At 48.8% G+C, this 27799-nt stretch overlaps 1 protein-coding gene across 1 annotated transcript; it reads left to right on the top strand.

The window, feature by feature from the left end:
• The first annotated feature begins 5022 nt into the window (after positions 1-5022).
• KREMEN2 (kringle containing transmembrane protein 2) lies at positions 5023-27799 on the top strand. Its single transcript, XM_082260542.1, has 10 exons — positions 5023-5121; positions 5500-5668; positions 6716-6807; positions 10675-10799; positions 15903-16056; positions 18523-18855; positions 22921-22977; positions 24371-24434; positions 27103-27597; positions 27638-27799. The coding sequence occupies exons 1-9, from the start codon at positions 5064-5066 to the stop codon at positions 27242-27244; spliced, it is 1194 nt and encodes a 397-aa protein (XP_082116668.1). The 5' UTR covers positions 5023-5063; the 3' UTR covers positions 27245-27597; positions 27638-27799.

Here is a 27799-nt window from a genome sequence, read left to right as displayed (position 1 = left end):
ATCTCCATATCTCCTTAGCCATACAGATAAGTGCCCTTGTAGTATAGATTCATTGCGCACAAGAATTGTCACCATTTTAATGAGTGGCTGGCGTGATACAACCTTGGGGATGAGCCCTTTCCAGTCCGGCAGGCTCCTACACACATGTTCATATTTTTCCCAAAATATGTCCAAAGACTCAGGACGGATAAAGGACAAATCGTACTCATAGGAGACAGTCGGACTGATCAGGGCGAAGATATCTTCGGGTCTAAACCCCATCTGCAAAATCCTGTCCACCACAGTTCTCCTATATGGAGGAATACCCTCACCCTCCCATTGAAGCTGCACAACATTCCTCCTTTTAAATAGTGAGGAAGATAAAACATTTCGATGCTCCTTCCCTGCTTGCTCCCTCCTCCCAGATCCTGCAGCAGCACCAGCATAGGTTTTCCTCCCAGAAACACCACCAGCAATTACAGTATTGTTTTTAGACACAACTACACCTGCTGACAAGGAGCCTGAAACAACCTTTGCAGTCTTTGGAGCAGCAGAGAAAAGACCCACCCCCTCCCCCTGATCTGAGGACTCAGCTGCTTTCCTGGGTTCAATCACAGTCTTGTCTACTGCAGACTCAAAAAAAAGTTTCTTTTTAAATTCAGCTTTTAAAGCTGACAATTTCTCCTGTTTCTCAATCCGCGTCAGCTTGTCTACAATTCTCCTAGTCTAAAGGCAGACAGGGAGTCATCTCTCCTTGGGCCAGACCCAATGTCTTCCACAGACTGAGGCCTAGTCTCAGGCCTATCTATGGGGCCCCTGCCGGGGTCCTCCCCAGGATCCTGCATCCCTCCTGGGGCAGAGAAGCAACTCTAGCCCTCGGCTTCTGGAAGCACATGAGCAAAGGAACCAGCAACCTCACTGTCAAGGAGTGGAATGGCAGTTTCCCACCATCCCTGCATTGAGTTCCCGGGTCTGTACACTTGCTTTGCCCATTATAAGAAGTACCCACCATCCCTGTGCTGAGTTCCCAGGTCTGTACACCTGCTGTGCCCAATATGAGGGGATCCCACCATCCCTGTGCTGAGTTCCCGTGTCTGTACACCCGCTGTGCCCATTATGAGGGGTTAATTTTGTTTATTGAAAAATCTTACAAACAACAACTTATATACAATAAAACCATAATAAATAAATTAATAAATAACATATTTACAAAATAATTAAATATAACGATACAAAACCAAAAACCAAACAAGAACATAATAAATAAACCAAATTGCGCACAGCATAAACCCTGCGAGAGAGCCAGACTAAGGAACATCACCGTCACCATGCATGGAGCCTTTTATCAAAAATATATTTTATCTGAAAATCTAGGGGAGTGAAGCAAGGACAGAAGAAAAGCCACACACCCCGAGATCAACAGGCAGCAGCTACAGAGTCCTGATATTCCTCCACGCCTTTATCCAGGCCCCCTGCTGCCACCTGTCTTTCTCAAGAGGGGTTCCCACCATCCCTGCACTGAGTTCCTGGTCCCAGGAGCCCAACAGACATTTCTACCATGGGGTCATTGTGGACCTGTATATACCCGTATACAAGGTGGCCAAGACTAGGGTTGGAAATGCAAAAAAATTAGGATGACAGGTAGAGATGAAGCTAGAGGATGAGAATGATGGGTGGAGATAAAGCTGGAGGATGATGGGTGGAGATGAAGCTGGAGAATAATGGGGTTGAGATGAAGCCAGAGAATGAGGATGATTTGTTGAAGATAAAGCCAAAGGATGAGGATGGTGGGTAGAGATGAAGCCAGGGGATGATGAATGGAGATGAAGGCAGAGAATAAGGATGATGGGTGGTGATGAAGCCAGATGATGAGGATGATGGGGTGGACATGAAGCCAAAGGATGAGGATGATGGGTGGTGATGAAGCCAGATGATGAGGATGATGGGGTGGACATGAAGCCAAAGGATGAGGATGATGGGTGGAGATGAAGCCAGAGGATGAGGATGATGGGTGGAGATGAAGCCAGAGGATGATTACTAGAGGAAACCTGGCAAAAAAATGCAAGGAGCCATTTACAGAGCAGGAGGTGTCTGGGCCAATTATCAAGAATAAGGTTACAGAGGACGGCTCATCCCAACCGAGAGGCAGCTGCCTGCAGGGGGGAGATGAGACACCTCTACAGGTAGAGACACGAGTCACCCGCAGGTGCTGCACACATTAGAAACCTCCCACTGACACCAACACACTCAGTCGCTTCACAGAGGACGCCGCACTCACTGGAGGTCCGACTTCCAAGTATACAGAGAAGATTGGAGGTCCATCATTGCTATATACAGAGAAGGTGGGGGATCTGTCATCGCTATATACAGATAATTTTGGGGTCTGTCATTGCAATATAATAAGGAGTTGGGGGTTTATCATCGAAGTATACAAAGTTGGAAGTCCATCGTCGTAGTATACAGAGAAAGTTGGAGGTCCATCGTCGCAGTATACAGAGAAGATTGGAGGTCCATCATCTCATTATACAAAGATTGGAGGTCCATCGTCGCAGTATACAGAGAAGATTGGAGGTCCATCATCTCATTATACAAAGATTGGAGGTCCATCATCTCATTATACAAAGATTGGAGGTCCATCATCTCATTATACAAAGATTGGAGGTCCATCATCGCAGTATACTGAGAAGGTTGAGGGTCTATCATCAAAGCACACAGAGAAGGTTGGAGGTCTGGCATCGCAGTATACAGAAAAGGTTGGAGGTCCATCATTGCTGTATACAGAGAAGTTGGGGATCTGTCATTGCAGTATATTAAGAAGTTGAGGGTCTATCATTACAGTATACAGAGAAGTTAGGGGGCTATCATCACTGTATACAGAGAAGTTAGGGGGCTATCACCACTGTATACAGAGAAGTTAGGGGGCTATCATCGCTGTGTACAGAGAAGTTAGGGGGCTATCATCGCTGTGTACAGAGAAGTTGGGGGGCTATCATCGCTGTATACAGAGAAGTTAGGGGGCTATCATCGCTGTATAAAGAGAAGTTAGGGGCTATCATCACTGTATACAGAGAAGTTAGGGGGCTATCATCACTGTATACAGAGAAGTTAGGGGGCTATCATCGCTGTATACAGAGAAGTTAGGGGGCTATCACCACTGTATACAGAGAAGTTAGGGGGCTATCATCGCTGTATACAGAGAAGTTAGGGGGCTATCATCACTGTATACAGAGAAGTTAGGGGGCTATCATCGCTGTGTACAGAGAAGTTAGGGGGCTATCATCGCTGTGTACAGAGAAGTTAGGGGGCTATCATCGCTGTGTACAGAGAAGTTAGGGGGCTATCATCGCTGTGTACAGAGAAGTTAGGGGGCTATCATCGCTGTGTACAGAGAAGTTAGGGGGCTATCATCGCTGTGTACAGAGAAGTTGGGGGGCTATCATCGCTGTATACAGAGAAGTTAGGGGGCTATCATCGCTGTATACAGAGAAGTTAGGGGGCTATCATCGCTGTGTACAGAGAAGTTAGGGGGCTATCATCGCTGTGTACAGAGAAGTTGGGGGGCTATCATCGCTGTGTACAGAGAAGTTAGGGGGCTATCATCGCTGTGTACAGAGAAGTTAGGGGGCTATCATCGCTGTGTACAGAGAAGTTGGGGGGCTATCATCGCTGTGTACAGAGAAGTTGGGGGCTATCATCGCTGTATACAGAGAAGTTAGGAGGCTATCATCGCTGTATACAGAGAAGTTAGGAGGCTATCATCGCTGTGTACAGAGAAGTTAGGGGGCTATCATCGCTGTGTACAGAGAAGTTAGGGGGCTATCATCGCTGTGTACAGAGAAGTTGGGGGGCTATCATCGCTGTGTACAGAGAAGTTAGGGGGCTATCATCGCTGTGTACAGAGAAGTTAGGGGGCTATCATCGCTGTGTACAGAGAAGTTGGGGGGCTATCATCGCTGTGTACAGAGAAGTTAGGGGGCTATCATCGCTGTATACAGAGAAGTTAGGAGGCTATCATCGCTGTATACAGAGAAGTTAGGGGGCTATCATCGCTGTGTACAGAGAAGTTGGGGGGCTATCATCGCTGTATACAGAGAAGTTAGGGGGCTATCATCGCTGTATACAGAGAAGTTAGGGGGCTATCATCGCTGTGTACAGAGAAGTTAGGGGGCTATCATCGCTGTATACAGAGAAGTTAGGGGGCTATCATCGCTGTATACAGAGAAGTTAGGGGGCTATCATCGCTGTGTACAGAGAAGTTAGGGGGCTATCATCACTGTATACAGAGAAGTTAGGGGGTCTTTCATCATTGTATACAAGGAAGGCTAGATATCTAACATTACCTATATAGAGTAGGCTACGAATCTCGAATTGGAGAACCCAGAAATGCCATCATGATGTCTGGACTGGGAGCTCCTAGACCTACCTGACCAGTTCTGCCTCAAAGAATAGATGCCTAGACCCTCCTAACTGGTTCTGCCCTAAAGAAGAGACAACTAGACCCTCCTGACCGGTTCTGCCCAGAGAGAGAGATATTTAGACCCTCCTGACTGGTTCTGCCCTGAAGAAGAGATACCTAGACCCTCCTTACTGGTTCTTTCCCAAAGAAGAGATACCTAGACCCTCCTGACCGGTTCTAGCCTGAAGAAGAGACACCTAGACCCTCCTGACCGTTTCTAGCCTGAAGAAGAGACACCTAGACCCTCCTGACCGTTTCTAGCCTGAAGAAGAGATACCTAGACCCTCCTTACTGATTCTGCCCTGAAGAAGAGATACCTAGACCCTCCTTACTGATTCTGCCCTGAAGAAGAGATACCTAGACCTTCCTGACCGGTTCTGCCCTGAAGAAGAGACGCCTAGACCCTCCTGACCGTTTCTGCCCTGAAGAAGAAACGCCAAACCCTCCTGACTGGTCGAAGAACGAGGACCTAGTGGACCTTCTATGAGGAGGAAGTCCCTCCATACTCTTCAGGTGCGGTTACTGGTCCTCCTGTCCTGCAGACATTACTGCTCTGTCTTGTAGTAGTATTTTTATCTTTAATCCAGTTATTTTTCCATAGTCAGGTTCCCCTCGTCCTCAATGGAAGATGCTTCTCCTGCTCCTGGCTCTTGTCCTCTATGTGCGGGGTGAGGCCTCCCCCCCAGGTGTGTACCGAGGGTCTTTTTACCATGTAAAGGGTTAAGTTTGCTTGTATTTGCACCATTGTTTTCTTGCTCTCTCTCTTGATAGACACAGGTTGATCCCATGTCTTGTCCCTACATCACATTCCTGCCTGGGGCTCCTGACGTGTTGGGGCGGCTCCTGGGCCCCCTTTGAAGTGGGATTGATAGGAGGATGTTATGGGTCTCGGTGGGGGGAGGGTCGGGCCAGCTGTGCAGATGAGATCAGCCTTTGAAGTTTTCACTCTTTTGAAGTTAAAGCTAAGAAGAGTTATTACAGTGTCATCATAGTACATATGAGATGATAAAGCCTGGCCCGGGGAGCTGACAATCTAATCCCTATGGACCATCTTGTCATATTAGAACATTCGGAATGTTTCACGGTGAATGGGAGGGACTATCGGGGTTCCATGAACCGTGCCGGAGTGGAAAACGTCCCGTGTCTTTACTGGAACCAGACCGTCCAGCACCGCTTCAACACCCATTCCGACCCATCCGGAGAACTGGGACTCGGGGACCACAACTACTGCAGGTAAGTCCACCTGTGGGGGATGGGTTATGGTGGGGGGGCTCCAAAACCTTCTAAAAAAGGGCCAGTTTACTTTACTTCAGATTTTAGGCTGGTGGGCTGTGGCCAGGGGTAGAAGAAACCAACCCAGAATCAGTGGGAAGAATAGTGCCCCATCATTGGTGTCAGTGGGGGGGAATAGTCCCCCATCATTGGTATCAGTGGGAGGAATAGTGCCCCATCATTGGTGTCAGTGGGAGGAATAGTGCCCCGTCATTGGTGTCAGTGGGAGGAATAGTGTCCCATCATTGGTGTCAGTGGGAGGAATAGTGCCCCATCATTGGGGTCAGTGGGAGGAATAGTATCCCATCATTGGTGTCAGTGGGGGGAATAGTGCCCCGTCATTGGTGTCAGTGGGAGGAATAGTGCCCCATCATTGGTGTCAGTGGGAGGAATAGTGTCCCATCATTGGTGTCAGTGGGAGGAATAGTGCCCCATCATTGGGGTCAGTGGGAGGAATAGTATCCCATCATTGGTGTCAGTGGGGGGAATAGTGTCCCATCATTGGTGTCAGTGGGAGGAATAGTGCCCCATCATTGGTGTCAGTGGAAGGAATAGTGCCCCATCATTGGGGTCAGTGGGAGGAATAGTGTCCCATCATTGGTGTCAGTGGGGGGAATAGTGCCCATCATTGGTGTCAGTGGGAGGAATAGTGCCCCATCATTGGGGTCAGTGGGAGGAATAGTATCCCATCATTGGTGTCAGTGGGAGGAATAGTGCCCCATCATTGGGGTCAGTGGGAGGAATAGTGTCCCATCATTGGTGTCAGTGGGGGGAATAGTGCCCATCATTGGTGTCAGTGGGAGGAATAGTGCCCCATCATTGGTGTCAGTGGGAGGAATAGTGCCCCATCATTGGTGTCAGTGGGAGGAATAGTGCCCCGTCATTGGTGTCAGTGGGAGGAATCATGCATCCCCAATGGCCTCCATCTTCTCCCAACTCTTCAGATGTGGGTGTAGATTTGGAAGGAAAGGTCGGGACGGTCCAGGAAATAATGGGGTTTTCTTGCAGGAACCCAGACTCTGATGTCCAGCCTTGGTGCTACGTATCGGAGACGGAGGATGGACAGTACTGGAAGTTCTGCGATATCCCGACATGTCACAGTGAGTAGCGCGTTCCCCCGGGATAGATCGGCGGAATGTTGGGTATTTGTAGAACGTTCCCTGGTCCCCGGTGAACTCAGCACATGGCGGCATTGCCAATGTATCACCCGGGTGAGGGGCGGAGCCTGGCAAACAATGGCCATCATTGGTCACCTTTGTAGGAACTTTTCCCTCCAAGTCCCTGTCCTGTGTGAGGTGACGTGATTGGACAGCCACGCACTCCTACATGCTTGTCATCAATCGATCCTAGATGGAAACGATCGTGTAATCACCGGAGTACTTACCTGTACATACCTGTTCATTACCAGACCACTTTTCAGTGCTGTCATAGTTTGGCTGACAATTACTCACTCATGCCACACTGTGCCCAGATTTGTTTTATATCCTTTATTGGTGACAAAAAGAGCTTTTTTGGTCATATTTAGTAATAAAGGAAATACATTTGGGAAAAAAACAATGTTTTGTCCCCCATCGTATTTCTTGAGGCGCCCAAATGCCAGGACAGTAGAAACACCCCCAGAAGTGTTTAGGAGAAGGCAGGGGTCAGAGTGCAGGGGTCATACTACAGGGGTCAGAGTGCAGTGGTCATACTACAGGGGTCAGAGTGCAGTGGTCATACTACAGGGGTCATACTACAGGGGTCAGAGTGCAGTGGTCATACTACAGGGGTCAGAGTGCAGTGGTCATACTACAGGGGTCAGAGTGCAGTGGTCATACTACAGGGGTCAGAGTGCAGTGGTCATACTACAGGGGTCAGAGTGCAGTGGTCATACTACAGGGGTCATACTACAGGGGTCAGAGTGCAGTGGTCATACTACAGGGGTCATACTACAGGGGTCAGAGTGCAGTGGTCATACTACAGGGGTCATACTGCAGGGATCAAAGTGCAGGGGACAGACTGCAGGGGTCAGGTGAGCGGCCCATTCTTATGGTGGTAAGTAGTGAGCGCCCCCTTCTGGTGGTGGTCAGTGGTGAGCTCCCCCTTCTAGAGGAAGTCAGTGGTGAGTGCCCCATTCAGGTGGTGTTCAGTGGTGAGCGCCCCCTTCTGGTGGAGGTCAGTGGTGAGCGCCCCATTCAGGTGGTGGTCAGTGGTGAGCGCCCCCTTCTGGTGGAGGTCAGTGGTGAGCGCCCCCTACTGGTGGAGGTCAGTGGTGAGTGCCCCCTACTGGTGGAGGTCAGTGGTGAGCGCCCCCTACTGGTGGAGGTCAGTGGTGAGCGCCCTCTTCTAGTGGTGGTCAGTGGTGAGTGCCCCCTTCTGGTGGTAGTCAGTGGTGAGTGCCCCCTTCTGGCCGTGGCCAGCGGTAAATGCCCCCTTCTAGGAGTGGTCAATGGTGAGTGCCCCCTTCTGGTAGTAGTAAGTGGTGAGTGCCCCCTTCTGGCAGTGGTGAGTGCCCCCTTATGGTGGTGGTAAGTGGTGAGTGCTCCCTTATGGTGGTAGTAAGTGGTGAGTGCCCCCTTCTGGCAGTGGTGAGTGCCCCCTTATGGTGGTAGTAAGTGGGGAGTGCCCTCTTCTGGCAGTGGTGAGTGCTCCCTTATGGAGGTAATAGATACAATTGGAGGGGCAAAGTGGGACTTTAAAGGTGCAAATGATGGAGAAAAATCTGGATTTTCATAAAAAATATCACATTTTATTTCACATAGAGTACAAAGGACATAACAAAAAATACTTTTAAAATGGTAAAAGCACAAGAAAGCACTCGATTATGTCAACTCTACATGTTTCGCCATCTTCATAATAGCTTCTTCAGGAGTTTGATAGACATTTCTCGAGAGTGAACATTCTAAATTTACAAAAGAAAAAAGTGAAAATAACAAGACAAAAAAGCAACAAAAGGGCATTTATCAATGGTCCTATATTGAATGCCCAAAAATCTCATTTTAACATAATTGACATTTATACGTGAACAAAGTATATATTGTACCTTGAAAAAGCCTGGACCCTTAAATGCCGGGGATAGCAATGACGTGGATACAAGGACAGGAGTGAGTGAAAGGGAGGGGAGGCGGAGAAACCTGACCTCTAACGTTGACCCATAGAGGAGATGTGAGCCGAGCCAAAAATGATAAAAAGGAGACTGCGGCTGAAAAATGGGAAAAATTACATAAATTTCATAGACACATAGAGTATGAACGAGATATATTCAAATTTTGGATTCACAGTAAATTTACCCTTTACTTCAAAGTTTGAAGAGACAATAAACTTGAAGGGGCCTTTTTGATGATCATATAGGAATTAAAACAAGCCCCCTGTCAGACTAGGGGAGGATGATCCCATTAGGAAAAGGTTCAATATTTCCTAAAAAAATTTGAACAGAGAAATAAGGGAGAGGAAAAGGAATCTTTAGGTATACAATCCATAGGTAAAATACCTATGGTAACGCATGATAAAAAATATATGTGTACAAGATATTTACCCTTATAGTCCGGTGTTACAAAAGCATTGGCACAGATATAGCATAGGAAAATCCCATATAGGTTGCCTGAATGAAAAAGGCCCCCTCCGGTATTCACTCCAACAAGGAGCTAAAAGAGGAGAGAAAGGCAAAATTTATCCTTAAAAAGTTGGTGGATAGCAGTCAGAGTAAATGCTTGAAGTAGAAGAGAATCGCCATTACGGCATGTATCTCAGGGATGTGGTGCTCCCAACATTTCTCATCTCTGGCAATATATCCAAAAGAATTATGGTGGTAGTAAGTGGTGAGTGCCCCCTTCTGGCAGTGGTGAGTGCCCCCTTATGGTGGTGGTAAGTGGTGAGTGCCCCCTTATGGTGGTAGTAAGTGGTGAGTGCCCCCTTCTGGCAGTGGTGAGTGCCCCCTTATGGTGGTGGTAAGTGGTGCGTGCCCCCTTATGATGGCAACATCCCCACCACAGAGGTTCCCAGAAATGTAATGTTGGATATGTTTTGGTGAGGATCCGTCCTTCCATGTCCTCTTTATATTCTGGGTGCCGCCAAGTATTGGGTTTTTAGGAGGTGGCGCTGCTAGGCTGAATTAGCACGGGGTTACTCTGCTGTTTATACAGACATCGGTGCAACAACCTTTCTCATACATCATATTATGGAGCTGGTGATAGCAGATGCTGTGACAAAACCACCGCCAACGCCAAATTATGAAGTGGTTGTTGAGTGTGGGTGTTAGCATGCAGTTTATACAGACATCGGTGCAACAACCATTCTCATATATTACAATGTGATTTCTAGTTCTGCCACTAGGTGGTAGTGTTACTTCAGTGCTTGTATAATGCAATGTTCTTCCTATTTGAGCTTCATGGCTATGATGTAATTTCCTGTCCTGTGTCCTCCTAGAATTCTGTCAGGAATATGCCGGAAAGGTGTCGTAAAATGCTGCTTCCCAGGCTGCCATGGCTAACCCCTCGCTCGTAAAATACCCCTTCCCAGGCTGCCCCCTCCCTCGTAAAATGCCCATTCCCAGGCTGCCATGGCTGACCCCTCGCTTGTAAAATGCCCATTCCCAGGCTGCCATGGCTGATCCTTCCCTTGTAAAATGCCCCTTCCCAGGCTGCCATGGCTGACCCCTCCCTCGTAAAATGCCCCTTCCCGGGCTGCCATGGCTGACCCCTTCCTCGTAAAATGCCGATTCCCAGGCTGCCATGAGCAATAGATGTTACTTTCCTGGAGAAAATGCTCCAACACTCCCCGGCACTGACTGACATTTGGTCATGTGATCCATGCAGGATGGAGAAGTGCAGCTCACATTTCCTGACCCCCCCCCCCACATGATATTGGTCATACGAGCAGCACTTCCCCGGGAGGGGGTATTTCAGCGATTGCATGTCGGGGAGGAGGGGGAGGGGATGTCTGTGTATGAAGAAGCGGGGATGAGGATGACGGTGGAATTTCTCCCGCAGTGCCCGGATACATCGGATGCTTTACGGATTACGGGACTCCTCCGGCTCTCTCCGGGACCGGCGGGACCTCCGGAAAACTCACCATCCAAACCTGCATCCAGTTCTGCCGCGTACGGGGGTATCAGGTACTCTTCCCATAATACTCTGCAATCTGACCCCCCAATACACAATCCCCTCCTCCCCCCAATACACACCGCTGTCCCCTCAATACACTCCGCAGTCCCCCAAGTACACTCCGCAGTCCCCCAAGTACACTCCGCAGTCCCCCCCAATACACTCCGCAGTCCCCCCCATTACACTCCGCAGTCCCCCCAATACACTCCGCAGTCCCCCCTATACACTCCGCAATCCCCTCAAGTATACACCGCAGTCCCCCCAAGTACACACCGCATGTCTCCCCAAGTACACACCGCAGTCCCCCCAAGAACACACCGCAGTCCCCCCAATACACACCGCAGTCCTCCCCAATATACTCTGCAGTCCTCCCCAATACACACCGCAGTCCCCCCATACACTCTACAGTCCCCCCAATACACTCTGTTGTCCCCCCAATACACTCAACAGTCCCCCCTCAATACATTTTGCAGTCACCCCAATAAACCCCGCAATCCCCCCCAAGTACACACCGCAGTCCCCCCCCCTAAGTACACACCGCATGTCCCCCCAATACACTCTGCAGTCCCCCAATACACTCTGCTGTCCCCCCCAATACACTCAACAGTCCCCCCAATACACACCGCTGTCCCCCCCAATACATTTCGCAGTCACCCCAATACACTCCGCAGTCCCCCCCAAATGCACTCCACAGTCCCCCCAATACACACCGCAGTCCCCCCAATACACACCCCAATCCCCCCAATATACTCTGCAGTCCTCCCCAATATACTCTGCAGTCCCCCCAATACACTCTGCAGTCCCCCCCAATACACTCTGCAGTCCCCCCCAATACACTCCGCAGTCCCCTCAAGTACACACCGCAGTCCCCCCAATACACTCTGCAGTCCCATCAATACACTCCGCTGTCCCCCCCCCAATACACTCAACAGTCCCCCCCAATACACACCGCTGTACCCCCCAATACATTTTGCAGTCACCCCAATACACTCCGCAATCCCCCCAAGTACACACCGCAGTCCCCCCCCAAGTACACACCGCAGTCCACCCCCAATGCACTCCACAGTCCCCCCAATACACACCGCAGTCACCCAGTACACTCCGCAATCCCCAAGTACACACCGCAGTCCCCCCAATACACACCACAATGCCCCCAATATACTCTGCAGTCCTCCCCAATACACTCTGCAGTCCTCCCCCAATACACTCTGCAGTCCCCCCCCAATACACAACGCTGTCCCCCCAATACACTCCGCAATCCCCAATAAGTACACACCGCAGTCCCCCCAATACACAGTCCCCCCCTCCCCCCAATACACTCTGCAGTCCTCCCCATACACACCGCAGTCCCACCACCTTCCCAATACACACCGCAATCCTCCCTAATATACTCCGCAGTCCCACCCCCGCCCCAATACACACTGCAGTACCACCACCCCCCCCCAATACACACTGCAATACCACCCCCCCCCCAATACACACTGCAGTACCACCACCCCCTCCCCCCCAATACACACTGCAGTCCCCCCAACACACTCCGCAATCCCCCCAATACACTCTGCAGTCCCCCCAATACACTCCGCAGTCCCCCCAATACGCTCTGCAGTCCCCCTAATACACTACGCAGTCTCCCCCAATACACTACGCAGTCCCCCCAATACACATTACTGTCCCCCCAATACGCTCCGCAGTCCCCCCAATAAACATCACAGTCCCCCAAATACACTACGCAGTCTCCCCAATACACTACGCAGTCTCCCCCAATACACACCACAGTCCCCCCAATACACATTACAGTCCCCCCAATACGCTCCGCAGTCCCCCCAATACACATCACAGTCCCCCAAATACACTACGCAGTCTCCCCAATACACATCACAGTCCCCCCTAATACACTCCGCAGTCCCCCAATACACTCCGCTATCCCCACCAAGTACACTCCGCAGTCCCCCCAATACACAGTCCCCCCTCCCCAAATACACTCCCCAGTCCCCCCCAATAAACTCTGCAATCCCCAATAAGTACACACCGAAGTCCCCCCAATACACACCGCAGTCCCCCCAATACACTCTGCAGTCCTCCCCATACACACCGCAGTCCCACCACCTTCCCAATACACACCGCAATCCTCCCTAATATACTCCGCAGTCCCACCCCCGCCCCAATACACTCCACAGTCCCACCCTCCCCCCAATACACACTGCAGTCCCCCCAACACACTCCGCAATCCCCCCAATACACTCCGTAGTCCCCCCAATACACTCCACAGTCCCCCCCAATACACTCCGCAATCCCCCCCCCCCTCCAATACACACCGCAATCCCTCTAATACACTCCGCATTTCCACCCTCCCCCCATACACTTCACAGTCCCACTCCCCACAATACACACTGCAGTCCCACCCCCCCCCCCCAATACACTCCACAGTCCCCCCCCCCCCAATACACACCGCAATCCCTCTAATACACTCCGCATTTCCACCCTCCCCCCATATACTCCACAGTCCCGCTCCCCCCAATACACACAGCAGTCCCACCCCCCCCCCCAATCCACTCCACAGTCCCCCCCCCCCAATACACACCGCAATCCCTATGCTCTACGTGAATGGAGCCCTATGCGCTATGTGAATGGAGCCCTATTCTCTATGTGAATGAAGTCTTGTGCTCTGTGTGAATGGAGCCCTATGCTCTGTGTGAATGGAGCTCTATGCTCTATGTGAATGGAGCCCTATTCTCTATGTGAATGGAGCCCTATGCTCTGTGTGAATGGAGCCCTATGCTCTGTGTGAATGGAGCCTTATGCTCTGTGTGAATGGAGCCCTATGCTCTGTGTGAATGGAGCTCTATGCTCTATGTGAATGGAGCCCTATTCTCTATGTGAATGGAGCCCTATGCTCTGTGTGAATGGAGCCCTATGCTCTGTGTGAATGGAGCCCTATGCTCTGTGTGAATGGAGCCTTATGCTCTGTGTGAATGGAGCCCTATGCTCTATGTGAATGGAGCCCAATTCTCTGCGTGAATGGAGCCCTATGCTCTATGTGAATGGAGCCCTATTCTCTATGTGAATGGAGCCCTATGCTCTGTGTGAATGGAGCCCTATGCTCTATGTGAATGGAGCCCTATGCTCTGTGTGAATGGAGCCCTATGCTCTATGTGAATGGAGCCCTATGCTCTGTGTGAATGGAGCCCTATGCTCTCTGTGAATGGAGCCCTATTCTCTATGTGAATGGAGCCCTATGCTCTGTGTGAATGGAGCCCTATGCTCTGTGTGAATGGAGCCTTATGCTCTGTGTGAATGGAGCCCTATGCTCTATGTGAATGGAGCCCAATTCTCTGCGTGAATGGAGCCCTATGCTCTATGTGAATGGAGCCCTATGCTCTGTGTGAATGGAGCCCTATGCTCTGTGTGAATGGAGCCTTATGCTCTATGTGAATGGAGCCCTATGCTCTCTGTGAATGGAGCCCTATTCTCTATGTGAATGGAGCCCTATTCTCTATGTGAATGGAGCCTTATGCTCTATGTGAATGGAGCCCTATTCTCTATGTGAATGGAGCCCTATGCTCTATGTGAATGGAGCCCTATGCTCTGTGTGAATGGAGCCCTATTCTCTATGTGAATGGAGCCTTATGCTCTATGTGAATGGAGCCCTATGCTCTCTGTGAATGGAGCCCTATTCTCTATGTGAATGGAGCCCTATTCTCTATGTGAATGGAGCCTTATGCTCTGTGTGAATGGAGCCCTATTCTCTATGTGAATGGAGCCCTATGCTCTATGTGAATGGAGCCCTATGCTCTGTGTGAATGGAGCCCTATTCTCTATGTGAATGGAGCCTTATGCTCTATGTGAATGAAGCCCTATGCTCTGTGTGAATGGAGCCCTATGCTCTGTGTAAATGGAGCCCTATGCTCTGTGTGAATGGAGCCCTATGCTCTGTGTGAATGGAGCCCTATGCTCTGTGTGAATGGAGCCCTATGCTCTTTGTGAACGGAGCCTTATGCTCTATGTGAATGGAGCCCTATGCTCTATGTGAATGGAGCCCTATCCTCTGTGTGAATGGAGCCCTATGCTCTGTGTGAATGGAGCCTTATGCTCTGTGTGAATGGAGCCCTATGCTCTGTGTGAATGGAGCCCTATGCTCCGTGTGAATGGAGCCCTATGCTCTTTGTGAACGGAGCCCTATGCTCTGTGTGAATGGAGCCCTATGCTCCCTGTGAATGGAGCCCTATGCTCTATGTGAATGGAGCCCTATGCTCTGTGTGAATGGAGCCCTATGCTCTATGTGAATGGAGCCCTATGCTCTGTGTGAATGGAGCCCTATGCTCCGTGTGAATGGAGCCCTATGCTCTATGTGAATGGAGCCCTATGCTCTGTGTGAATGGAGCCCTATGCTCTTTGTGAACGGAGCCTTATGCTCTATGTGAATGGAGCCCTATGCTCTGTGTGAATGGAGCCCTATGCTCTGTGTGAATGGAGCCCTATGCTCTGTGTGAATGGAGCCCTATGCTCCGTGTGAATGGAGCCCTATGCTCTTTGTGAACGGAGCCCTATGCTCTGTGTGAATGGAGCCCTATGCTCTTTGTGAACGGAGCCTTATGCTCTATGTGAATGGAGCCCTATGCTCCGTGTGAATGGAGCCCTATGCTCTATGTGAATGGAGCCCTATGCTCTGTGTGAATGGAGCCCTATGCTCTTTGTGAACGGAGCCTTATGCTCTATGTGAATGGAGCCCTATGCTCTGTGTGAATGGAGCCCTATGCTCTGTGTGAATGGAGCCCTATGCTCTGTGTGAATGGAGCCCTATGCTCCGTGTGAATGGAGCCCTATGCTCTGTGTGAATGGAGCCCTATGCTCCGTGTGAATGGAGCCCTATGCTCTTTGTGAACGGAGCCCTATGCTCTTTGTGAACGGAGCCCTATGCTCTGTGTGAATGGAGCCCTATGCTCTGTGTGAATGGAGCCCTATGCTCCGTGTGAATGGAGCCCTATGCTCCGTGTGAATGGAGCCCTATGCTCCGTGTGAATGGAGCCCTATGCTCTGTGTGAATGGAGCCTCTTACCCATCTACAGACTGGCTGTGAGAAGTGGGCGGTTCCTGATATTGGGTCTTTGTGTCAGTATGCAGGTCTGGAGGCGGGCTACGCCTGTTTCTGCGGCGGTCCGTCCGATGTGGCCTCATTGCAGAGGGTTAGCAGCTCCCAGTGTGACCATACATGCTTTGGGAAGGCCAGCGAGGTGTGCGGTGGAGACGGGAATCTCAGTGTCTATAGCAGTAAGTATGGTGACATAGATTGGGGGTTCCATGCATATAGGGCCCGTATATAAACTATTTCCAGTTACTCCCGCCAATCTCTGCATGTTCCCATAGAGGTGAAGATAATCCATGGATTACAGAGAGATCTATTATTACGTGTCCAAAGAATATTCATCAGAATGTTGCAGATCATTTCAGGGATCACCATTCCCTTCACTCCCGGGTAAGAGTCGGGCCCCGATATGTGGGAGATCCTCTCTGTATGGATCACCACTCCCTTCACTCCCGGGTAAGAGTCGGCCCCCGATATGTGGGAGATCCTCTCTGTAGGGGTCACCACTCCCTTCACTCCTGGGTGAGAGTCGGCCCCTGATATGCGGTAAAACCTCTCTGTAGGGGTCACCACTCCCTTCACTCCCGGGTGAGAGTCAGCCCTTGATATGCGGTAAAACCTCTCTGTAGGGGTCACCACTCCCTTCACTCCCGGGTAAGAATCAGCCACAGATATGCAGGAGATCCTTTCTGTAGGAGTCACCATTCCCTTCACTCCTGGGTAAGAGTCGGCCCCCGATATGTGGGAGATCCTCTCTGTATGGATCACCACTCCCTTCACTCCCGGGTAAGAGTCGGCCCCCGATATGTGGGAGATCCTCTCTGTATGGATCACCACTCCCTTCACTCCCGGGTAAGAGTCGGCCCCCGATATGTGGGAGATCCTCTCTGTATGGATCACCACTCCCTTCACTCCCGGGTAAGAGTCGGCCCCCGATATGTGGGAGATCCTCTCTGTAGGGGTCACCACTCCCTTCACTCCTGGGTGAGAGTCGGCCCCTGATATGCGGTAAAACCTCTCTGTAGGGGTCACCACTCCCTTCACTCCCGGGTGAGAGTCAGCCCTTGATATGCGGTAAAACCTCTCTGTAGGGGTCACCACTCCCTTCACTCCCGGGTAAGAATCAGCCACAGATATGCAGGAGATCCTTTCTGTAGGAGTCACCATTCCCTTCACTCCTGGGTAAGAGTCGGCTCCTGATATGCAGGGGATCCTTTCTCTAGGGGTCACCATTCCCTTCACTCTCGGGTAAGAGTCGATCCCCGATATGTGGGAGATCCTCTCTGTAAGGGTCACCATTCCCTTCACTCCCTCCTAAGCGTCGGCCCTTGATATGTGGAAGATCCTCTCTGTAGGGGTCACCATTTCCTTCACTCCCGGGAAAGAATCAGCCCCTGATATGCGGGAGATCCTCTCTGTAGGAGTCACCATTTCCTTCACTCCCGGGTAAGAGTCGGCCCCTGATATGGGAGAGATCCTCTCTGTAGGGGTCACCTTTCCCTTCACTCCCGGGAAAGAATCAGCCCCTGATATGCGGGAGATCCTCTCTGTAGGAGTCACCATTTCCTTCACTCCCGGGTAAGAGTCGGCCCCTGATATGCGGTAAAACCTCTCTGTATGGGTCACCATTCCCTTCACTCCTGAGTAAGAGTTGGCCCCCGATATGTGGGAGAGCCTCTCTATATGGGTCACAATTCCCTTCACTCCCAGGTAAGAGTCGGCCACTGATATGCAGGAGATCCTTTCTCTAGGGGTCCTCATTCCCTTCACTCCTGGGTAAGAGTCGGCCCTTGCTATGCGGGAGATCCTCTCTGTAGGGGTCACCATTCCCTTCACTTTTGGGTAAGAGTCAGTCACTGATTTGTGGGAGATCCTCTCTGTAGGGGTCACCTTTCCCTTCACTCCTGGGTAACAGTCTGCTCCTGATATGCAGGAGATTCTTTCTGTAGGGGTCACCATTTCCTTCACCCCCGGGTGTGAGTCGGCCATTGATATGTGGGAGATCCTTTCTGTAGGGGTCACCATTCCCTTCACTTCAGGGTAAGAGTCGGCCACAGATATGCAGAAGATCCTCTCTGTAGGAGGTCACCATTCCCTTCACTCCAGGGTAAGAGTTGGCCCTTGATATGCGGGGATCCTCTCTGTAGGGTGTCACCATTTCCTTCACTCCAGGGTAAGAGTTGGCGCCCTTGATATGCGGGGATCCTCTCTGTAGGGGGTCACCATTCCATTCACTCCCAGGTAAGAGTCGGCCCTTGATATGCGGGGATCCTCTCTGTAGGGGTCACCATTCCCTTCACTCCAGGGTAAGAGTTGGCCCTTGATATGCGGGGATCCTCTCTGTAGGGTGTCACCATTCCATTCACTCCCAGGTAAGAGTCGGCCCTTGATATGCGGGGATCCTCTCTGTAGGAGGTCACCATTCCCTTCACTCCAGGGTAAGAGTTGGCCCTTGATATGCGGGGATCCTCTCTGTAGGGGGTCACCATTCCCTTCACTCCAGGGTAAGAGTTGGCCCTTGATATGCGGGGATCCTCTCTGTAGGGGGTCACCATTCCATTCACTCCCAGGTAAGAGTCGGCCCTTGATATGCGGGAGATCCTCTCTTTAGGCCTCCATGGTGTAACGTTCGTGTTGTGCTCTCTCTGCAGCGTGGATCGGGGCCTGCAGCGGGAACTTCTCTTCTCTCTCCGGAGTCCTGTACTCTCCGGATTATCCCGATGAATACAGTCCGGGCAGCTCCTGTTCCTGGGATATTTACACCCCAGGAGCCACCGCCATGGAAATAACCTTTCATCTCTTTCTTGTGGAAGATCCAAACGACGTTCTCCAGGTGCGAGATCAACAAACAGGAAGTCTTCTCATCCAAATCAAAGGAGGTCAAGATCCTCCCAACACCGTCACCTATCCAACCGGATCTCTCCACCTCACCTTCACATCTGATGGTGCACGCAACGGCCAGGGATTCGTCATTATTTACAAAGGTAAGACGAGGTGGGCGGGATCTCCTACCCATTACAGGGGGCTCAGGAGTGTGTCGGGGGTTACAGACATGCACAAATGGAATGATTTGTTTTTTTGTAATTCGTTTCTTCTTTTATTTTCGTTATTTTCAAATCAATTTGAAATTAGAATTTCAGAAGATGGCTAAATTTGTTCTATTCTATTTTATTATATTATTTTCTAGTCTATTCTGTTATAATCAATTCTTTTCTATTCTAATATTTTATTTTCTATTCTGTTATATTTTATTATATTCTACACTATTCTATTATATTCTGTTTTGTTCTATTCTTTTCTATTCTATTCTATTCTATTCTATGTTATTCTCTTCTTTTCTATTTCTTTTAGTTTTAGTCTATTCTTTTCTTTTTCTATTCTATTCTTTTATTTTATATTCTATTCTATTTTATTTTCTATTTTATTATATTCTTTTCTATTCTATTCTTTTTTATTCCATTCTGTTACATAGTTTGTGAGGTTGAAAAAAGACATCCGTCCATCCAGTTCAACCTATGATGTGTGTGTTTGCTGTTAACCGTACATTGTATACCCCTGTATGTTGTACATTGTATACCCCTGTATGTTGTACATTGTATACCCCTGTATGTTGTACATTGTATACCCCCTGTATGTTGTACATTGTATACCCCTGTATGTTGTACATTGTATACCCCTGTATGTTGTACATTGTATACCCCCTGTATGTTGTACATTGTATACCCCCTGTATGTTGTACATTGTATACCTCTGTATGTTGTACATTGTATACCCCTGTATGTTGTACATTGTATACCCCCTGTATGTTGTACATTGTATACCCCTGTATGTTGTACATTGTATACCCCTGTATGTTGTACATTGTTTACCCCCTGTATGTTGTACATTGTATACCCCCTGTATGTTGTACATTGTATACCCCTGTATGTTGTACATTGTATACCCCCTGTATGTTGTACATTGTATACCCCCTGTATGTTGTACATTGTATACCCCTGTATGTTGTACATTGTATACCCCTGTATGTTGTACATTGTATACCCCCTGTATGTTGTACATTGTATACCCCCTGTATGTTGTACATTGTATACCCCCTGTATGTTGTACATTGTATACCCCCTGTATGTTGTACATTCTATACCCCTGTATGTTGTACATTCTATACCCTTGTATGTTGTACATTGTATACCCCTGTATGTTGTACATTGTATACCCTTGTATGTTGTACATTGTATACCCCCTGTATGTTGTACATTCTATACCCCTGTATGTTGTACATTCTATACCCCTGTATGTTGTGGTCTTTAAGGTGCCCATCTAATAGTTTTTTGAAACTATCGATGCTCCCTGCTGATACGACTGCTTGTGGAAGAGAATTCCACATCCTTACTGCTCTGACAGTGAAGAACCCCCTGTGTATTTTAAGGTTAAACCGCTTTTCCTCTAGTTTTAGTGAGTGGCCACGTGTCTTATTTTATTCCCTTTCTCTGAATAGTTTGTTCCTTATGCTAGGGTCGTCAGTACAGTATTTGTACATTGATATCATATCCCCCCTCAATCGTCTCTTCTCCAGAGAGAAAAGGTTCAGTGCTTGTAGTCTTTCCTCATAGCTGATGTCCTCCATTCCCCTAATTATTTTTGTTGCCCTTCTCTGGACTTTCTCCAGTTCCAGCACATCCTTCCTGAGGACCGGTGCCCAGAACTGGACAGCATACTCCAGATGTGACCGGACCAGAGTCTTGTAGAGTGGGAGAATAATCTCTTTATTTCTGGAGTGAATCCCCTTTTTTATACATCCCAGTATTCTGTTGGCTTTGCTTGCAGCGGCTTGGCATTGCATGCAATTGCTGAGCCTGTTGTCTACCATTACCCCCAGGTCCTTTCCATCCTAGACTCACCCAGAGGTTCCCCCCTAGTGAGTAGCTTGCTTTCTGGTTTTTGACACCCAAGTGCATTACTTTACATTTTTCAACATTAAACCTCATCTGCCATGTAGTTGCCCCCCCCATAATTTTGTTCAGGTCTGCTTGTAAGGTTTCCACATCCTGCATAGAAGATATTGGCATGCTTAGTTTTGTATCATCCGCAAATACTGAGATTGTACTAGATATCCCCTCCTCTAGACAGGGCTGGATTAAGAGCATCATGGGCTTGGTGCTGAGGATTTTGAAGGGCCTTAAGGGCCGTGCCTTGCCATGCACCCAGAGGAGGAAGGGTGCAGCCATGCATGCCTAATTCAACATGGGATGCTGTCTCTGAAGCCCATAAACACATCCATGCATCGGCAACTGTCCCTCCTTGTCCGGCCTTCGTGCTGTGTGGGGAGGTTCTGAGGGAGCTGCCTGGGAAAGCGAGCATAGAAGCCAGACTTCTGTGTTTACAAGTGACAGAAGAGAGGTAACAGTGAATATGGCCAACCCGGGGCCTATATTAAGGTAGGGGCCTGGAGCTGCAGCTCCAATAGCCCCTAGGTTAATCTGGCCCTGCCTCTAGATCATTTATGAATAAATTAATCAGGATTGGCCCCAGGACAGAACCTTGGGGGACCCCACTTTCCATACCCACCCAATCTGAGTACTCCCCATTAATCACCACCCTCTGTACTCTCCCCTGGAGCCAGTTCTCTATCCAGGTACTCACCTTATGGTCCATACCTACCTTCCTTAGTTTGTACAGTAAGCGTTTGTGGGGAACGGTGTCAAAGGCCTTTGCGAAGTCCAGATACACCACATCCACAGGCCTTCCTTTATCTAGGTGGCAGCTCACTTCATCGTAGAAGGTTAATAGATTGGTTTGGCACGAACGATTTTTCAGGAATCCATGCTGATTGCTACTAATAATACAGTTTTCATTACTAAAGTCTTGTATGTGGTCCCTTAACATCCCCTCCAAAATTTTGCAGACTACAGATGTTAGGCTGACCGGCCTATAGTTACCCGGGATATATCTCGGCCCTTTTTTGAATATTGGTACCATGTTGGCTTTTTTCCAATCAGCTGGCACCATACCAGTCTGTAAACTATCCTTAAAATTCAGGAATAATGGTCTGGCAATCACCTGGCTGAGCTCTTTAAGAACCCTCGGGGGCAAGACATCCGGACCCAGTGTTCTGTTTTATTATACTCTATTCTACTCTGTTTTTTCTATTCTTATATATTCTATTCTTTTATATTCAATTCTATTCCATTCTGTTATATTCTATGCTATTAAGCAGCCTTAGTAGGAATCATCATCTTTTTTCACTTTTATACCTTACTGTATTCATTGCCATACGTTTGCATTATGAATTTCAATAATTAATTTTGTTATAATTTATTTTGGGTTCCTTAGATACAATTGAGTTATGTCCGGGATTCTTTTTTTTTAATTTGGACTAACATACAATTTTTCATACAAATGTCCCCTATATTGGATGTTATTGCAAATAAAAAAAGGATCACGGACAGAACTCAATTGTTTCTGTCGCTAGTGCAGTAATGCGACTACAATCAGCTCAAGTATTTTGGGTTCACTGAAATTTGTTACTATTGTGATTCAGAAATTCGGATTCGTCTGAATCTCCGAATAACGAAAATTGAATCCAAATTTTGATTTGTAACAAAATGAGCCACACATTGGGTTCCTTCATTCATAACCACTGAGGAGTCAGCATGACAGGTGCAGGTAGATGAGGATAGAAGAATACGCTGACCAACCCATTGCTCAGAAGAAGTCTTCACTGAGCTGCCTGACCTTCAATGAGGTGAGTGACCTTCCAGGCAGAGTTTTGTACCATCACCATACGTTGAGTCATGGTGGGCCAGGACCTTCTTCCTGCTGGTGGACCTTCTGCAGGTGACACTCACTTACAGCTCTTTGCCTAAGTTACCAATTAGGGATGAAGAACAGAGATGGACCTAACAAAGTTATGTGATCACCAGATTCGCGCTGACATAGTGATCACATGGGATTTGGTATTAAACAAAGCAAAGTCACACTGTGACAGGTTAGGTGAGGATGCAGAGAAGGTGTAATACAGGAAATAACTGGCTTCTCACCTTGTGTTCTAGGTATGATACCCGACTCTGAAAATTCTACCACTCCAGTCGAAGTGAAGACCAAGAACAGTGAGTTCCACTGCCAATAACCTTCAATGCATGGTGCTGTCCAGTGAGGGCTGACAGCTGCGGGAAGTTGGGTCTGGCATGCTTGTGGGTTGGGTTGTGGTTTTGTTGGAGCTGGGCCTGGCATGCTTGTGGGTTGGGGTTTTGTTGCAACTGGGTCTGACATGCTTGTGAGTTGGATTTTTGTTTGGAGTTGGGTCTGGCATGCTTGTGGGTTGGGGTTTTTTTGGAGCTGGGTCTGGCATGTGTGTGGGTTGGGTTGGGTTGTGGTTTTGTTGGAGCTGAGTCGGTTTTGTTGGAGCTGAGTCTGGCATGCTTGTGGGTTGGGTTGTGGTTTTGTTGCAGCTGGGTTTGACATGCTTGTGGGTTGGGGTTGTGTAGGAGCTGAGTCTGGCATGCTTGTGAGTTGGGTATTGGTTTTGTTGGAGCTGGGTCTGGCATGCTTGTGTGTTGGGTTGATATTTTGTTGGAGCTGGGTCTGGCATGCTTGTGCGTTGGGTTGGGGTTTTGTTGAAGCTGGGTCTGGAATGCTTGTGGTTTGGGTTGGGATTGTGTTGGAGCTGGGTCCGGCATGCATGTGGGTTGGGTTGTGGTTTTGTTGGAGCTGGGTCTGGCATGCTTGTGCGTTGGGTTGGGGTTTTGTTGGAGCTGGGTCCGGCATGCATGTGGGTTGGGTTGTGGTTTTGTTGGAGCTGGGTCTGGCATGCTTGTGCGTTGGGTTGTGGTTTTGTTGGAGCTGGGTCTGGCATGCTTGTGCGTTGGGTTGTGGTTTTGTTGGAGCTGGGTCTGGCATGCTTGTGCGTTGGGTTGTGGTTTTGTTGGAGCTGGGTCTGGCATGCTTGTGGTTTGGGTTGGGATTGTGTTGGAGCTGGGTCCGGCATGCATGTGGGTTGGGTTGTGGTTTTGTTGGAGCTGGGTCTGGCATGCTTGTGCGTTGGGTTGTGGTTTTGTTGGAGCTGGGTCTGGCATGCTTGTGCGTTGGGTTGTGGTTTTGTTGGAGCTGGGTCTGGCATGCTTGTGCGTTGGGTTGTGGTTTTGTTGGAGCTGGGTCTGGCATGCTTGTGGTTTGGGTTGGGATTGTGTTGGAGCTGGGTCCGGCATGCATGTGGGTTGGGTTGTGGTTTTGTTGGAGCTGGGTCTGGCATGCTTGTGCGTTGGGTTGTGGTTTTGTTGGAGCTGGGTCTGGCATGCTTGTGCGTTGGGTTGTGGTTTTGTTGGAGCTGGGTCTGGCATGCTTGTGCGTTGGGTTGGGGTTTTGTTGGAGCTGGGTCTGGAATGCTTGTGGTTTGGGTTGGGATTTGTTGGAGTGGCTGTAGATCTGAAGTGATCTTAGAACTATGTGACCTCATACCATAGTGATCTGTATTATGTGAACCATTATATGTCTGTGTTACAGCCTGGTTCTTCCTGGCAGCTGGATTGTCTCTCATGGCTCTCGGGATCGGCTACTTCATATGGCAGTAAGTTGACCTGGAAAAAAGGAATTTGGTGTGTAATGGGTGAAGCCATTTTTTCGGGGTTGTGTTGTCATAGAATGCTGGGGAAGCAGACAGTTTATCTCAGGAATAAGTTTGTGAAGCCAAACAATCCCACAGGAAATATACATAACTTAGGTGGTGACCTGTCTGCAATAACATCCATCACACACTTCTCTTCCAATCGACTTTTGACCTGAAAGTATCTAAGCCTCGTACACACGAGTGGAAATTCGGACAGGAATTTTCGTCCGACGACCGATCGGCCGATTTTCGGCTTGTTAGTATGATGCTTCCGACAACCGACTCCGACTTTTTGGCCGAAAAAATCCTGGTGTGCAGGCTATATAATTTTTGTCGACCATCAAAACACGTCCGATTTTCGTCTCATTAGTACAGATTTAGATGGGGAAAAAATCTTATGAGCAAGACTGGGCATGCTCAGCGAAGAAAGAACACATAGAAAGCAATCCAACACATGACATCACTTCTATCACATGACATCACTTCTGTCACAAGTGATGTCATGTGATAGAAGTGATGTCATGTGATAGAAGTGATGTCATGTGTTAGAAGTGATGTCATGTGATAGAAGTGATGTCATGTGATAGAAGTGATGTCATGTGTTGGATTGCTTTCTTTGTGTTCTTTCTTCTCTGAGCATGCCTAGACTTGCTCATCAGATTTTTCCCTGTCCAAATCTGTACTGACTGCATGAAAATCGGACGTGTTTTGACGGAGGACAAAAATTTTATAGCCTGCACACCAGAATTTTTTCGGCCGAAAAGTCAGAGTCGGTTGTCGGAAGCATCATACTAACAAGCTGAAAATCGGCAGATCGGTCGTCGGACGAAAATTCCCGGCCGAATTTTGACACGTGTGTACGAGGCTTAAGTGTGGAAAGGTTATAGCCCATCAGGTTTTTTGTTGTCCTGTTGGGGAGATCCTGGAGTTCAGAGGTCTCCAAACTCTCTAAGCAAAGGGCCAGTTTACTGTCCATCAGACTTTAGGAGGGCCAGACTGTGGCCCATAGGAGTAGAAAATGTCCCAGCATTAGTAGGAGTAAACAGTGTATCAGGCTTGGTGGACAGTGGGAGTAAAGCAATTACATAGTGAATGCGGTGAGTAGGAGCAGGTATAGTGCCCAGAATAGTACCTCATCATTGACATTAGAGGGAGGAATAGTGCCCATCCTTGGTGTCAGTTGAAGGAACAGTGCCCCAGCATTGGTGTCAGGGAAAGGAATAGTGCCCCATCATTGGTGTCAGTGGGAGGAATAGTGCCCCAGCATTGGTGTCAGTGGGAGGAATAGTGCCCCATCATTGGTGTCAGTGGGAGAAATAGTGTCCCATCATTGGTGTCAGTGGGAGAAATAGTGTCCCATCATTGGTGTCAGTGGGAGAAATAGTGCCCCATCATTGGTTGTCAGTGGGAGGAATAGTGTCCCATCATTGGTGTCAGTGGGAGAAATAGTGTCCCATCATTGGTGTCAGTGGGAGAAATAGTGCCCCATCATTGGTGTCAGTGGGAGGAATAGTGTCCCATCATTGGTGTCAGTGGGAGGAATAGTGTCCCATCATTGGTGTCAGTGGGAGGAATAGTGTCCCATCATTGGTTTCAGTGGGAGGAATAGTGTCCCATCATTGGTGTCAGTGGGAGGAATAGTGTCCCATCATTGGTGTCAGTGGGAGGAATAGTGCCCCATCATTGGTGTCAGTGGGAGGAATAGTGCCCCTATCATTGGTGTCAGTGGGAGAAATAGTGCCCCATCATTGGTGGGTGTCAATGAAAGGGATAGTACCCCATCATTGATGTCAGTTGGAGGAATAGTTCCTCATCATTGGTTTTAGTGAAAGGGATAGTGCCCGATCATTGGTGTCAGTAGAAGGAATAGTGTCCCATCATTAGTGTCAGGGAAAGGAATAGTGCCCCATCATTGGTGTCAGTAGGAGGAATAGTACCCCAATATTGGAGTCAGTGGGAGGAATAGTACCCCATCATTGGTGTCAGTGGGAGGAATAGTACCCCATCATTGGTGTCAGTGGGAGGAATAGTGCCCCATCGTTGGTGTCAGTAGAAGGAATAGAACCTTGTACCAGTGGAAGAAACATTACACAAAGAGCGGAGTAAAGGCAAGCAAAGGGCTGCAGTTTGGAGACCACTGCTATAGACACAACAGGTAGTAAGACGATATCCCCCCAGAGTGAGGTAGAATCCCCTCTTAGACAGTTGTCACTGGAGTAAGTGTCCCCATTGGAAGATTTCCCGCCCTCTTGTTTGAATTTCCCATCACTTTCCAACCAATTAAAATGGTCGCCAGGACCAGGATTGAGTTTTACTATAAATAATGAGAGAAGGTAAGTGTATTGTAATCTGCATCATTTTCCTGCCCACGCAGACCATGACAGGTCACATGACCAGGACCAGAGTTTGTTCTCCATAGAATCCTCTGAGATACTTCACTTCTATAGAACGTCCAGATCTCCACCCTTATATATGGCAGATCTAGTTTAGGCAATGAACCGGTAAACTTCATCCGGGACAGAAGTGGGAGTTGAGGAACGAGGCGTCGTGCTGAATGTCAGGTCTAATAGGGCAGATAAGGTTCGGTATCAGACATTACTCTTATTCATAAGGTTATGCTCTTTCTCAGGTACGCCCCCTGTGGACGGCAGACCCTGGTTCAGGGAACAGATGGTGAGCGTCCATACTGCTTCCTGCTCTGCAAGCAAACAAAGGGGCCAACTGGGGATCTGGCCAGCGTCAACCAGTCTTCAATGAAATCTCTGATCTGATGGTCCAAAACTGACCACTCTGAACTTTGTAATTACTGGCAATGGGCCATTGAGGCCCCCTGCAGACCAGCGGTGAATGAAGCCTGCAATCAGCACATGGTGGTCACTCAGCCAATGTGGTGGGTTATTAATGGACACTCATAAAGTGCTGGACACTGTGAGGACTGAACAGACTTCTCCGACTCTGTGCTGGGTCTACTTCCTGCTGTCAATGTAGCTGGACATACTTTATGAAGGTAAAGGGGGTAATGCTGAGCATGCTTTCAGACTATGAGTCACAGAATGAGACCTGAAACAAGGCCATAGCATCCGGGAAGTTCCAGGAATGCAAAATCCTCCCAAGGATTGTCTAAGTAGACCAAGGACTGCAAAATCCTCCCAAAGATAATCCAGAAAGTTCAGAGACTGCAAAATCCTCCCAGGGATAGTCTGGGAAGGTCCAGGACTGCAGAATCTACCCAAAGATACTCTGGGAAGGTCCAAGACTGAGGAACCCATGCAAGGATAGTCTGGGAAGGTCCAGGACTGAGGAATCAATGCAAGGATAGTTTGGGA

The sequence above is a fragment of the Pelophylax lessonae genome (genome assembly GCF_965119305.1).
Source record: "Pelophylax lessonae genome assembly, chromosome: 6".
NCBI classification, from domain to species: Eukaryota; Metazoa; Chordata; class Amphibia; order Anura; family Ranidae; genus Pelophylax; species Pelophylax lessonae.
The sequence above is the reverse complement of the archived record's forward strand: the minus strand, read 5'-3'. Positions and strand labels throughout refer to the sequence as shown.

Coding starts and splice junctions, on each gene's coding strand:
- KREMEN2 (XM_082260542.1), top strand. CDS start 5,064: ATGCTTCTCCTGCTCCTGGCTCTTGTCCTCTATGTGCGGGGTGAGGCC. Junction 5,669..6,715: donor GGGGACCACAACTACTGCAG/GTAAGTCCACCT, acceptor GTTTTCTTGCAG/GAACCCAGACTCTGATGTCC. Junction 16,057..18,522: donor GAATCTCAGTGTCTATAGCA/GTAAGTATGGTG, acceptor CTCTCTCTGCAG/CGTGGATCGGGGCCTGCAGC.